The following is a 14,840-nucleotide window of genomic DNA, read 5'->3' on the forward strand; positions in this document are numbered from 1 at the left end:
TTGTTTTGAAGGTTTTTGGGAGAGGTATGCAGCTAACTTAAGAGAGCGGTTTACTTGAAGGAGTTTAAGGCAATTAAAAGTAGCGAATTCATCTTGGTTATTAAATTCTGTATGCGTTTACTTTAGAAGCGTGACTAAAAAACTTCGAAAGTTTGTTTTTTGAAACAGATGAATGACGACGTGGAGTGAAGTTTAGATTGAAAAATATTTCAGGGCAATGGGAACGGTAAGTGGGAGATGGGGGAAAAATTTGGAAATTAATTGAGGTGGTTTTCATTATAAAGCATTGCTACTTCACCGCAGAACTCATGAAGTTAGTACAGAAATAAATTGGAGCCCTTGTTTTTGGGCAACTTGCAGATGATTCATTGAGCAGTTCATGGCCTTGTTTGACTAGGCAGGGGAAGCGTAGCCAAAGGTAGGTCTGACAAGGGTTTTGAGAGTAGGTGTAGAGTTTCTTTTTGAGCTCAAGTTGAACCTACTTACGACTTCCGGACTCTTGTTTTGCGCCTGGCCTTGGCAGCAGACTCTTTGTGTGGCAGAATAAGGAGTCGGTTTGAATGTAACTCTTGTCGTTTTGGTTTTTTTCGGAAGGGTTTTTGTGCGGGAAAGGCTCCTTGCTTACAAATATACTAGGTAAGACGAAAAACATCTATGATTGTGCGGAGAACTTAAAAATTAACTTGATGTGTTAGAGTAATGAACTTAGTGAAGACTCTTATATAGTTCTTGGTGATTTTTTTTCAGGAAAAAGTCTAAATTTGTTCACGCTTACTTTTGATTTTTCGCGGTTCGACTTGTGGTTTCTTTTTAAGCTCAGTGCATCTCTATTGTTAAAAGGAAGGCAAACTCTACTATCGAACAGCAAAAGTGTAAAGGTCATGAAAAACATGATCGAATTCTGGTTTTAAAGTGGAATTTAAATCAGATTTTCCAGCGAAATAAAATCTGTACCTATTGATCCAGTTTTCTCAAAGTGGGTTTAATTTCATGAAAAAAATTGTAAATTATAAATTGCTGTAGAATTTCAAAGAGGCCATCTTTTTTTTTTCTGTTAAGTTCGAAAGGCATTTTTTTCTGTTTCCTTGCGGTCATTACTCTTTTCCAAAAATCAGTTGGCTATGTTTAATCAGTCGCAATTACGTTTTTGTTTCTTTGAGTCGCAATTGCGTTTTTGTTTCTTGAGTTATTACCAGTTGATTTTTTTAGTTAGTAGGCTTGGAAGGAAGCTTATTGTGATAGGATCTTCAATAATTTTTAGGAAGAAATGTTCTGCTTTTAGGAGCAGCATTGGAAAAAGCATTGAATAACATCGGAAGAGGCGAAATTAACCCAAAGTGGAGAAAGCCGGTGTTCCGAGCACCCGGCGGGGGTTCGATTGACCGAAGCAGCAAAGACCTGGATAGCCGAGAGACCCCCGAAGAAAACAACGATTCACGAGTTGTTAGAAAACTGACTCGCGTCATACGAGTCGATCCGGACGGAACACGTCACGAGTACCTGCAGGAAGTTGACCCGAGGGATACAACAGGTGCGAGCAAAAGTACTGATGAACTAATCGAGCGTGCGATTGCAGATTCGCCTTTCAGCAGCGAGAATGGTAATGCGGCAGGGGAGAAGGTTGAAACTACCGTCCGAAAGTAAGTAACTGAACTACAGTTGGAATTAAACTAGTTGTAGTATCCATGCTTCTGGATCACTCACAAAAAGTAAATAGAATTCAAACTCTTTGTTTTGCATCTACAGTACTTAAAGCGCGAAAGTAAATTACCGGGGGTTGGAAGTTTGTGGGTCAGTCTTTTGTACCATTGCCAAAATCTAGCCACATTTTTTCTTGAACATTAATGCAGACGACAATTTTAAAGCATCGGAAGTAGTTTTTTTTTGGAGCTTTTAAAAACGGCGCTTTTTCTAAATTTAGTAAATAAATTTTATGGTATAACAATTCCGGTGCATAAAAATGTATGCTATAAAAATCCCTTCATACCACCCCCTTCAGACCCCTATCAATTATCAGGGGGGGGGGGGGGGGGGGTTGTCCTAACAAAAAATGAGTAGTAGTGTGGGTTGCATTAAGTCGGCTTTTTTATGGGCTTTAAATTCTAATCACTGAGAATAGTGGCTTTTTTCATAGTGGAAAGGAGTTCCCTTTGAGATCATCAGATTGTCTAAGTGATTCACTGATATGGCAATTATAGTGTGCCAGGACAAGCTCTCATTTGAAATGTGAGCGAAAATAGAAGCGGACGATCTTTGGACAGGGTTAACAGCCTTTGATAGATACTCTGATCATTTATTAGGGGGCTAAAATCGGCTTTTCCCAGATCTTCAATGGGCGTATTTTGCTAATCGACGTCGTTTCAGCGTTGTGATTGACAGAGAGGTAGTGAAGAAAACGATCATTGTGGACGGTAAGGAGCAAGTTGTCATTGAGCCTTATCCTCCCAGGAGTCCCTCCCAAGCATCGTCCCATTTACCAAATCAGAACGTCAGTCCTACTTACTTGAACGGGTCTCCAGTTGATTCCAACGTCTCTGGTCCAGGCACCTCGCAAATTCCATCCAATCAGAATCCGACAAATGGAACAGTTTACTCGGCTGAAGACGATTCGGAGTTGCAAACTGCGCTTGATAACTATATACAGTCGAATCATCAGCCGTAGAAGTTTGATGCGAAAAAACATATGAATTGTTTTTTTTTATTGCCACTAAAAAACTGACCTGTTTTGTTCACTTTGTGTTCACACATGTCCCACAATGTTTGTTCGAAACTTACCGAAGTGCAATCTTTTCACACACTTACCATAAAGTCACTAAATCCATTACACAGAGCTGCGCACAGTGGAGCAATATTTCTTAGAAGCTATAATCTCAATTGTCAGATAAATATATAGTCGATAGACGAAATAAAATAGATAATGATTAATTAATCAAATGCATTGTTTGTTCATAAAGACTATTCTCAACTTGTAATGTCTAATTCGTTCCTTCTTTTACTATCATATCTGTCTAATTTTCTATCTTGATGGAGATTTTTGACCCTAAATAGATGTCCATATTTTCCAGGCCTGTGGCGATGTATAGCAAATCAAACAGCTTCCAAAATGGAAATTTCATTTCGAGTTTTGTCCAAATTCAATGATCACAGTGAGCTAGATTCTTATAAATAGAAAAATGTTGAAATTTGCTGACTGATACTTAAATTTATTTCCAAAATTTGAATTTACGTTTTCAATTTTTGTACAACCCATAAAGTTTAAAGTTTAAAAATTAGAATTCCAGAAAATGAAACCTGTGTGAATGATATTTGTATCTGTTTATGAATTAAAAACAAATTGTAATTTTTCATTTCCTGTATTGCTATTTCATAGAATCATGATCGTACTGACCTTATATTTTACTTTGAATTTCGAATTGTCACATTTTAGTCGAATATAAATTTTGTAGTACTTTTCTGTTTGAGCAGAGAGATTTGAGATGGGACCGACCTTTATTAACAATCGATGAAAATTTTTCAAGTTTATGTAGGTCGCGATGACTTTTTTGTTAGGTTTTTTTTGCATAAAGTCCTGAAATTTGTTCTGGCTCAATTTTGCTTTTTCGCTTTTGCTATTTGCTTTTTTAAGACTTTCTTTTTAAATCCTATTCAGCACAATTGTAAAGGTCACGAAAAACATGATCGACTTCGTAAGTGGGCTTAAAATTTCAGATTTTAGCGGATTAAAAATTTTACAGATTGCTCCAGTTGTCTGAAATACAGTTAATTTTATCAAAAAAAGTGTCAATCCCAACTTGTTCCAGAACTTCAAAAATTCAGATTTTTCAAAAAGGTCGATACTTATTTTTTCTGTTTACTAGCTTTCCTTGACAATTTTCCAACTGTCTGTTGGCAATGTTTCTGTGCGGATAAAGTTCTTTCTGGAGATTTAATCACTTGTTTTATCTGGATTATAAAAGTACATTCTTTGCTAACTGGTTTTGTTATCAGATAGTGTGTGAATTAATGGAGACAGAAGGATGAGATAGCTCAGTTGTGATAGAATTAGACGCGGTTTCTAAGGGACCGTAATAAAAGTGGTTTGATTCCTGAATTCAGCTAACTTTAAAAAAAAATTCATCTCTATTTTCGTTTTTTGAAATTTCGAAGCTCTCGAGTAAGTTTTTTTTAAATTTGCTTGCGAGTAGCAGCGTTGTTTCGGTGAAAAATATTCAAATAGTTTTTTGTGTGTCCTTTTTAAGGTAAATACAGCAACAACTAGCTAGATGGATAAAATTCAGCAAACATTTTTCAGTTAAAATTTTGTACTTATTTTTTTCAGACTCATGAACGTAGTGAATGCTCTTATACAGATTTTGGTAATTTTCTTAAAGAGTTTTTGTTCGGAAAAAAGTTTTTGTTTGCGCTCAAATCAGTTTTTGGGCTTCGACTTTTTGATTTTTTTTGAGCTCGCTGCTTTTCCTTCGTTAAATGAAGCAAAACCATTTATCAAACAGCAAACATGTAGAGGTAACAAAAATGTCAATGGCTTCTAGTTTCGAATGTGAGTTTCAATTTTGAGATTTCTCAGCGGAACAAAAATTTTTTATTGATCCAATTTTCTCAAATTGGAGTAATTTTCACGAATTTGTGTCAATAAATAAACTGTTCTTGAAGAAACTGTTTTGGCTATATTTTTAAGAGCAGGGTTTATTTAAAACTCAAGCAAAAGTGTAAAAAAGTGGATATAAAGAAATCAAAATGTATTAGAATAATTGACTAATTTTAAGAATTGATGAACGAAAAAAGATTTAAAATGTTTTGTCTTTTTTGACCTTTCTTTGGGTTTGTCTAGAGCATTTTTGTTTTTCATTTTCCAGGATATTTTCAAGAAAGTGCGTTTTGGGAAGTACTTCAGATCACGTTTGGAACTCTATTTTTATCCTGGCGTTAAAACTTAAAAATTTAGGCGTTCCGGATTTTAGGCTGCAACCGGGTTTTAGTTTTTTTTCTGTAGAAATATTTGTTTACAAAGTTTGGCACGGAAAGTTTACTCGTGATTTATTTTGCTTTTAAATAAAATCAAAATCAGCTATCCGGACAATCTGATGTAGACGTTACACACATGCTTGAGAAAAAAATGGATTGTGATTTTTCAACATTTGGCTTAAAACTCGCCCAGGACCTGTTTTTTTTTTGCAAACTGAAAATATCAGCTTTTTTGTACTTCCGTTTGCCTGGTTTTTTGTCGGCTTAGTTCCCTAGTTGTTATAGCACGGACTCTTTTAGAAGGCTCACCTTTCTTCTGAATTTTTAAAAGCTATTTCTAAAGCCCCATAGATTGAGATAATAGAAATACAAAATTTCTGCGGAGTTTTTCAGTCAATTTTGAAAAATTTGAACGAAAATTATGAAACAATTTTCTTTGAATTTTCTTCCGTCAGTTAAAATGCAGCGGTTTTTCTAAGCATACCTTTTTAATACTCGCAATTAGCAAGTGTTATCATTTCGGAGAATTTTTCTCCTACACAAGTTGTCATGTAACTAACTTGTTTAACAACATAACTAAATCATTCTCTCAAAGCTTCGTATTCTTCCACCAACAGACATGTTTTGAGCTTGTTTGCATTTCAAAAACCCGTTATGTTCAAGAATTGTTTTTCATTTTCATTTTGGTTTCAAGTTTTTACTTATTTTTTTCATTTTCATTTTGGTTTCAAGTTTTTACCAGAGTTTTGATTTGTTATATATATAACTTTCTATTCCATTTCAACTGAATTGGCTTAGTGGTGTCATTTTGCGGTATTGAATGAGCGAAACAAAATTTTAATGCGTTTGAAGTTTTTGAGGGGTAATTTAGTTTTTTTATCGAAAATGATTGTTTTATTTTCAAAAAACGATTTTTTGGGCTCAACGAGTGTCTGCTCAGAAAATGTGGTCTTTGTAACCGCTTCGTAAATTTTGCTTCGATACAAGTTTAATTTTCAATTGCTATGATCGGCATGTGAACTTAATTTGAACAAAAAGAGACAAAGATGTGAACTCTTTAATAGACCAAGCTTTTCTCGACATTTCCAAAAACTTTTTTCATCTTTAGCGGCTTTTGCGCCAATTTCTGTTTTGCTGTATCCTAAGTGGTGTGAAACTCTGCTTTATCTCTTTCTGAAAGATTCTTGAGCTTGTCAAAATCTTTCTTTTGAATGATTGTTCTTGAACTTATCAACTCACTGCTTATTTAATTTCTTTTTGAACTAACAATGCTTTTTCAAGTTTTCAAAAACTGTCCGTCTGCTTCTGTTTTGCTTAGCACCGCGAATGTATTGGTTGGGTCAAACATTACTCACTACATCACTTTCATTCACTCTAGTTTCGTCTGACCACACATTGATTGCGTTTTTGCAGGTACAAAGGTTATCACAAAGCAGTAATGCAAGAAAATAAAAACGAATTTGATGATGCGAATCAAACAAATTGAGCTAGCGTTGTTTTCTTGGAGTGAACCGGATTTGAAATACTTTCGAAAAACGAATTGTTTGATCTCAGGCTACTTCCAAATCGAGCTTATCTGGAAAAGAGGGATGGCTGGGAATCAAACAGTCCGCGACCTGAAGTTTTGCATCAACTTGAGTGCTTTTTGTTGTCAAAAGGGTTTGTCTGATTCTAATAAAGAACGTTTTCAGTTTGGTCTGCATCGCTGCATTTGTCACAGTTTTGTGAAATGTTTTCTCCAAATTTTTCAGTATTTGTCAAATTTTTCAATGAGTGCTTATTTTTTTCTGATTTATGCAAATTTGTTTACAAAACTAGACAGAAAACTGTGGTATTTTTAGTTTTCAAATTTTTTAACCAAAAATTAAACAACTTCTTGATTCACAAAAGTGTCTGATTCAATCGGTTGTCGGAGATCCGAGTTCAACTTCTGCGGATTTTTAGATTTTCGGTTTACTTCGATTTTCTTGGTCTAGCTCAGCTTTTAGGTTTGTTTCAAGCTTTCTGTTTTGTCAGGTTAGACAGAAAATCCAACATAGTGACCTTAATCTATTTCGGGACAGCAAAAGTTCTTTCGGAAAAGTACTACTTTTTTTTAAAAAAAAATCAAATTACCCTTGTTATCTAGGTAGGGCCTAAAAAGCATCGAGTAGATTTTTTTCATTTGCTTCTTCAGAAAACATACACTTGAACCTGTTGGTGTGTTGCTGTAAAAATGAGTTTTCTGCTTCGTCGAATAACCTTTTTCCAGGTTGCATAATCATTTAACCTGATCTACTTGAATTGGAATCCTATCCTATCGTCTCTTCAACACAGGTCGAACGATAAGGTTATCAAGATCGGAAACTTTTTTAGCTACCAATGCTAGTTGAAACGTATTACTCCACTGAAGTTACCGGATAGCTGTTTCCTCTACAAAACTGAGCAAATAGACTTAATTCTACAAAATTGAGCAAATAGACTGTAAAGTATAAACTAATACTGATTTATTTTAAAAAATTTATTTGAAATGTTTGAATTTTAAAATCCTGATATAATTGAATTCAATTATAGACTGAAAGCATAGCTCCAACGGTAACAGTCAATCTGACCAACAAACAAGATCTGAAGACATAATACTACAAAAATAGTCGTTGTTTTGCTTCTGAAACAAGATGTTCCGACCACACTGATTTAAAATGATAAAATCTTAGATGAAGCAAAAGATTTTGAAAAACATCCCAAAAATGACAATTTTTTTTAACTTTTGTTTTCAATTTTCTGGTTATTTTTATTTTAAAGGGCGAATGAACTTGATAGAAAAAGAGATCTTGATAGCTAATAATAATACTCAAGTAAACTTTTAAAAGTAGTAGTTAAAAAACGTTAAAACTGTAGCCGAGAGGTCAGCTTTTCTTTTTTTGTCTAACTTGGCCTGAAAACCGACACTAATCAGTCTAATTTTTCTCTTATATGAAACAACTTTCTTCACACTTTTTTTCTTTCGGAAACCGAATAAGCGTCAGTATGGCTTCAACTTGATACCACTTCTGTCCCCATATTAACTTTCTCTTGAGTAGACAAGTTTGAGGAAAAAAACCAAACCTAGCGCATAGCTCCCTAGTACTTCAGGAAGTGATCGGAACAAAAACTTTCAGTGAATGCACCTCCACCCGCATCCAGTATATCCGGATCGAACCCTGGACACGTGAAATTACTTGAAAAAATTTTCTTTTTCTTGGAGAGTTTGCAGCCAAAGCTGTCCCAGCTTTTTGTAGAACTTCCTGCCTTTATTAGTTGATTTTGTTTCAGTTAGAACTTCATTGTATTGTCTAATCAATTTTTTGTCTCTACTTTGAACTGCAAACGAAAGACATCTCAGAGCCAATTTATAATCGGTTTCTATTTTTGAAAAGTCGAAAGAAAATTTTTTTGCCGCTGCTTCCTCGTTTTCATACTGTAACCCACACTTTCGCTCCAGTTTCTTGTTTTCTTCGTGTAGCTCAGCAATTTCGGCCTCACAGTTAAATGATGTGCAAAACTCCTCGTGAAATCGGTAAAATTCCCGATCAAACTTTGATTTGGCTTTCTCGTAAAACCAAATGTCTTGTTCTCGATACTTCAAGATTTCTTGCATGTGTTCTTCTTTTATACGCAGTTTTTCGGCATGATATTTCAATTTTAAATATGCGAAGTCTGATATTGGTAAACATGTTTGCTTTTGCATCATTATAAGACCTTGGTCAAAGTTCTCAACCGGAATAAGTAAATCGAATTTTTCTAAAACTTCGTTAGCGCATCGTTCAAACTCAGTTCCACTTAATTTTTTGCAGCTGTCGAAAATAATTTCTGACATAGAGTTCAAAAATGCGTGATTGTGGTAGCCTTTGAAGTCGCCCCGTTCAAATTTTTCTAATGTTTGTTTAAATATTGTCGTGTAGTTTTTAGCCCAGCCGTGATATTGGATCCAAGATATGGCACTGTCCCGAGGATTTCGGAACGATGACACCCACAGAAACTCCGACTTTGGAAAGAAAGTCAAAAAATTGGTTAAATTTGACAGTTTCGCATGTTGTAACAGGTATCCGTGATTTTTCGATTTTGGAGGTGAATTTTTGATTTCTTCCGGCTGAACAATTTCGAATTGATGATAATGCGTAGCTATTTGGAGTATAATCGACGCGATCGACGTTGATGCAGCTTTGTAGTTCTTGGAAAACATTACTTTCTGTTTTGCGATCATGCAGGATTTCTCGTTTTCTTGTAAACTGATAGTGTACGCATCCAATTTTTCACACTATGTTGGTTCAGTTTTTAAATGCAAGCTTTTAAGTTTCATCCAATTAAAATTTGCGGACTATGTGCTATTCAACATAATCTTGCAGATTGCTAAAATTTTTTGCTTTTTCTGAATTCTAAAATTAGCGCGTTTCTTAGAAAAAGGATTCTATTTAGGGTGGTATATGGTTGGTGTCTTATGCTCGTTTTTGTTTGTTTCTACTTTGGCTGAATTGTTTCACTCTCGCCATTTAGAACTATTAGAAGACATCAAATTAAAGTCATCACTGGTGCAAACAATCACCATTACAAACAATTTTTGGAGTGTTGAGCGCCTGAACAAAAAACGCACTTTCTGACAATATCTTGTTTTTCCCATCATAAATATTTGCCATAATTAAGAAGTTTTTAAATTATTACAGTTAAGTGTCTAAGAAAATTTATAGAGGCGATCAACCAAAACTAGCTGTCGTTGAAAAGTATCAAAGGATAGATCCTTTAGGAAAAAATTAAGAAAAAAGCGCGCCAGCTAACTGCATATCAGACAATTGTTTGAAACATTGGATGCATTTCTTCGTCAAAGTACCTGTTACTGAATAGAAAGCTAACAATTGAATCTAATTTGAAACCATAATGAAATAACACCAACAACAGTACTGCAACAGCACCTGCTAGTTTATTTCTGGGTCCGCCATTGCATACTCTCATATTGGAACAGATCTCGAATAAAATTTATTACTATTCGATGTTATTTATCATTGTTGTAGCAGTTTGAAAGTGGTTAAACTCAAAGACTTTTCAATAAATAATACAGTGAAAGAAAAACTCACTTCGAATCAACGACTTAAGTCAAGAACAAAATGATTTACTTTTTCTTTCAGCCATGTTCATATATGAATCAACATGTCTGTCAAAACGCATTGGCTATCATGTAATAACTGCGCCTTTTTTCGATAAGCATGAGGAGTGCTTTTGTATATGGTTTGATTTGTGCAGTTCAACTTTGGTGAATGTCAAAAAGATAGGTCTGATCCAGACGGTGAACTTAGAGCAGAACAAACAAAATTGAAGCTTTTTGGCATTTTGGTAATTGAACGAATTAAATGGTGGTCGAACAATTCTTCACATCTTGCTTGACCTCAAATCACGCGAAAATAGGACTTAGTGCTATAACATTTAGTGATAAGCAAGCGTTATCAAATCGGAATACAGATTTTTTTGGGTTGACAACTTGTGTAACAGAATCACTTGAATCACTTGTATCTTGGTTCAAAAGAATTCAAACTTCTATGCTTGCCGGCACATAGCCTGGAGTGAAGAATACGCCTGTGACGGCCAAGGTTGTGGGTTCGCATTTGACCTAGAACTGTTCTTTTTTTCAAACTGGAAACATTCCTTTCCAAAAAAATGTCGGCTTAAAGTTTGTCAGCATAAGTTTTGTCGACTTAGTTGCCACATCGTAGAATTGATTTTCGTTTGTATGCGATTTTCATTGTAGCTGATTTATTGTTGTGAAGTATTCCGGAAAATTTTTGTTTTACTAGCCTTGAATTTAAATATTTTGTTGTTTTTGTGGTTTTTTTTCGGTTAAAATCTTTTTTTTCGGCTTGAATTATTTCGGCCTACAATTTTTGTCGGTTTACTGGCCTATTTTTGGGGCCATTCCAAGGGAAGCATAAGTTTTATGCTTCATTCCGGAATTCACAAAATGCTAAATTTTTAAGAAGAGAATTTATAGTTCAAAGTTTTTTATGACAGCAATTATATTTTGGGTTCCATGTGAAACTATTTGTCCTACACAAGTGGTTATGCAAATACCTTGTTTGACAAAACTACTTAATCATTTGCTGCGTATTCTCCTACCAACAGACATATTTTGAGCTTGTTTACATTTCAAATACCTGTTTTGTTTAATATTTGTTTTTCATTTTCATTTTGGTTTCAAGTTTTTACCAGTTTTGATTTGTTATATATATAATTTTCTATTCCATTTTAAATGAATTGGCTTAGTGGTATCGTTTTGCAGTATTGAATGAGCGAAACAAAATTTCCTATGCGTTTGAAGTTTTTGAGGTGTAATTAAATTTTTTTAAATTGAATTTTTGGCTCAACGACTATCTGCTCAGAAAATGTGGTCTTCGCAACGCAACGAAAATTTTGCTTCAATACTTTAATGTTTAATTTAAATTTTTTTGATCGGCTATCGGCATGTGCTCTGTTTTAACTGATCAATTCACTGTTTTTTTAAATTTACATTGAACTAACCATGCTTTTTCAAGTTTTCAAAAACTTTCCGTCTGCTTCTTTTTTGCCTAACGCCGCGAACGAATTGGTTGAGTCAAACATAACTCACTACATCACTTTCATTCACTCTAGTATCGTCTGACCACCTATTGATAGCGTTTTTGCAAGAAGAAAGGGTATCACAAAGTGTGCGCCTCAATCTCCACGGATTGTAAAAATATCGGATTTCAAATAATTGAATTCGAGCATTTTATCGGTAACAATGATATTTTTTAACAAATTTTTTAATTGTTAACATCGGTAACATCGGCCACACAATACTGCATAACTGAAAGCAAGCTGCAAAAATGGCCAGTATTTCTCCTTGAGACAAATTGCTCTTTTTAAAGGTCAGCCTTAATCAAGGCTGAACCAAATTAGAGCAAAAAGACGGTTAAAATAGGTTTTGGGGGGGATCAAACCTGGTTACGGAGCATCCCATCAAGTTCGGGGCATATTTGAGTTCTAGAAAGGAAATGACCTAGTCGGGATTCGAACCGGCGCCGAACTCGCCGGGACGCACCCTGTATACGCTAGGCTACTGTCCCTATATGCATTTACATTTTGGTTCAATTTTATATGCATTTATACTCTCGCACATTTGCGTTTATATTTGCGCTGCAACATCCTCCACCCCTAAACAAGGAAGAATGGGAGCGAGCTTTACGGTCGGGCGGGTCAGTTCGCTCGTAACGGTCTTTATGTCGGCGGATCTCGCGCATCCGTCCTTGCCATAGTGCAGTCTTAGAATACGTGCGAGTGGATAAAGTCCACGTGGAGTGTCAGGCTCTATGACCCAAACCAAGTCGCCGGCTTTCAACTTAACGTCTGACTGGTTGTGCCACTTTGCCCTCCTATTGAGGGAAGGAACGTATTCCCGCATCCACCGTGTCCATATTGCGTTAGCGTATGATTGCGCTCTGGCGAAACGCTTCTTATGGTCGAAGTTTTCTTCGGAACTTAGGGACGGAAAACTCGCTGCGTGTTGACCAAGGACAAAATGATTCGGGGTCAACGCCTCTAGACCTAGCAGATCGGAACTAACGGCTGTTATCGGTCTAGCGTTGAGTGATTGCTCAACAAGGCACAGCGTGGTTCTTAGAACCTCCTCAGTTACTCTTCTGTTGCCTAGGATGCCATACAAGACACGCTTAACACTCCGAACTAATCGCTACCAGGAGCCACCATGGTGCGGTGCGCTGGGTGGATTGAATTTCCACTTGATCCCTTTTCTGAACAAAAACAGCGGGTGCGAGCTTGTTCCAACTCTCAACGCAAGCTAAGAGCTCTTTCTGAGCACCAACAAAGTTCGTGCCGTTGTCGGACATGATGGTAGTCGGAGTACCGCCACGTGCTATAAACCTCTCCACGCCCATCACACAAGAGACAGGTGAACAAAAAACTCCACCTCTTTTCCGTACTTCTCCGGATTGGAACTAGGAACGGCCCAAAGTAGTCGACACCTGAGTTAGAGAAAGGAGGTTGCTTGTAACCCAGCCTTTCAATGGGCAGATCATCCATCATATGAGTTACGGTTTGCGCTTTGCGTTTTCGGCACACAACGCAAGTATTTTCAATGTTTCGCAGCAACCATCGCAAATTTAACACAACGTATTTCAAATTAACCACCGCACGCATGTAATCCAAGCCTTGATGGAAATTCCTAACGTGCAAGTGTTTAACCAATAACCGAACAACCGCGTGACGTGCATCAAGTATAATCGGATGCTTGCTATCGAAATTGGAATTAACCAAGCGGCTGATGCGCCCAGTCGAGCGAAGGATGCCAGCTGGTCCAATGAACGGCAAATACTTGGCGATCCGACTATTCCTCGTGATAACTTTACTGGCTCTTAGTAGTTTTAGCTCACTCGGGAATGTCTCACCCTGGGACAAGTAAATGAGCTTTTGTTCAGCAATATCCATTTCAGACGGGTCTGTAATTTCTAATATACTCGACCGAAAAGGTTTATGGGATGGCAGCCATCTTAACAAAAATGCTACTGCGCGTTTGTATTTTACAATTGAATTGAATCTCTCCCCTTTTCCGAAGGGAAAATTTTTTTCTGTCAAAACATCGACGACAAAATTTGACGAACTTTCCAGACAAATTTCGATATCACATGATGGTCCTTTGAGTCTTATTTTATCAATAACCCTTGTATCGGGCTTGAACGACCAATCAGTTGTTCTCAGTATACTAGGGCCATTAACCCAGCTGTTTTCCTTGAGGGCTTCCGAAGAAATCCCTCGTGTACCGGTATCAGCTGGGTTATCACCGCTAAGTATGTGATGCCACTGATCAGTGGTGGTAGACTCCAGAATCTCACCAGTGCGATTACCAACAAAAATGGGTAGTTTACTACAAGAGTGAAGCCACTGAAGAGCAGTGGTATTATCTGTCCATATGAAAATATCCGTAACTTTGAAAGTAAGACCTTTCAAAATTTCTTCTTTTAAGCGGGTTGCAAGAAGAGCCGCTTGAAGCTCTAACTTTGGAATAGAAAGCGCGTTCATAGGCGCGACGCGGGCTTTGACAAACACAAAGGCTAATTCGGTCTGATGGGAGCTAGCAAGTCGCGCACGAAGGAAAACGACGGCACACAAAACATCCTGCGAACTATCACCGAACATGTGAAGTTCTATTCGGTCGAAAGGTTCAGTGAAATAGCTGCGAGGTATTGTCAGAGAACCTAACAAATGAAGACCTGAGTGCCACTCAAAGGAATTGCTTTTTGATTTCCTCTGGCAGATCATCGTCCCATTTTTGACCGCTGATTCGCCAGCTATCTTTTAATAGAAGGCGAGCCTTCACGGTATACGGAGCCACTAACCCAATTGGATCAAAAACAGAGGAAACAAAACACAACACGGTACGCTGAGTGATTGCTTTATCTAGTGGACGATCAACCCCTCTACTAACGACTAAGGTATCTTTTACGTGATCCCACTTAAGACCGAGAACATGCATCGACTGGTCTGGACTCGCACAAATATTTTTAACAGAGGAATTGGACTCACGGTTGTCCGGATCAAGAGCGGTTGTAACGTCGGGCACATTGCTGGTTAAATCCCTACCTAATTTCAAGGCGTCATCCCTGTTTTGAAAAGAATCCAGATAATCATCCATATAAAAGTTCTGGACAACAGCCGAAGCAGCTTCGGGGTACTCAGCTTGATTATCCGAAGCAGTCTTCTGCAAAGCTAAATTCGCGCAAGTCAGCGAGTCACGAGCACGAAAAATGTGACGCGTATATTGGTGAACTACCACACTTGATGTGGGGTCCTCCCGCCACAAAAAACGAAGAGAAGCTTGATCTTCTTCACGGACTCCA

At 36.9% G+C, this 14,840-nt stretch overlaps 1 protein-coding gene across 5 annotated transcripts in view; it reads left to right on the plus strand.

The window, feature by feature from the left end:
* Nucleotides 1–3,448, plus strand: part of LOC134842680 (ankyrin-3-like) — a 56,965-nt gene extending 53,517 nt beyond the window's left edge. For all 5 annotated transcript variants that reach the window (XM_063859133.1, XM_063859132.1, XM_063859129.1 and 2 more), the window contains 2 exons: nucleotides 1,283–1,640; nucleotides 2,365–3,448. In XM_063859133.1, coding sequence (XP_063715203.1) covers nucleotides 1,283–1,640; nucleotides 2,365–2,662 — 656 coding nt within the window. In that variant the 3' untranslated portion in view covers nucleotides 2,663–3,448. The remainder of the gene's footprint in view (nucleotides 1–1,282; nucleotides 1,641–2,364) is intronic.
* Nucleotides 3,449–14,840: the final 11,392 nt, after the last annotated feature.

Source organism: Symsagittifera roscoffensis, chromosome 3 (genome assembly GCF_963678635.1).
Source record: "Symsagittifera roscoffensis chromosome 3, txSymRosc1.1, whole genome shotgun sequence".
Lineage (NCBI taxonomy): Eukaryota > Metazoa > Xenacoelomorpha > Acoela > Convolutidae > Symsagittifera > Symsagittifera roscoffensis.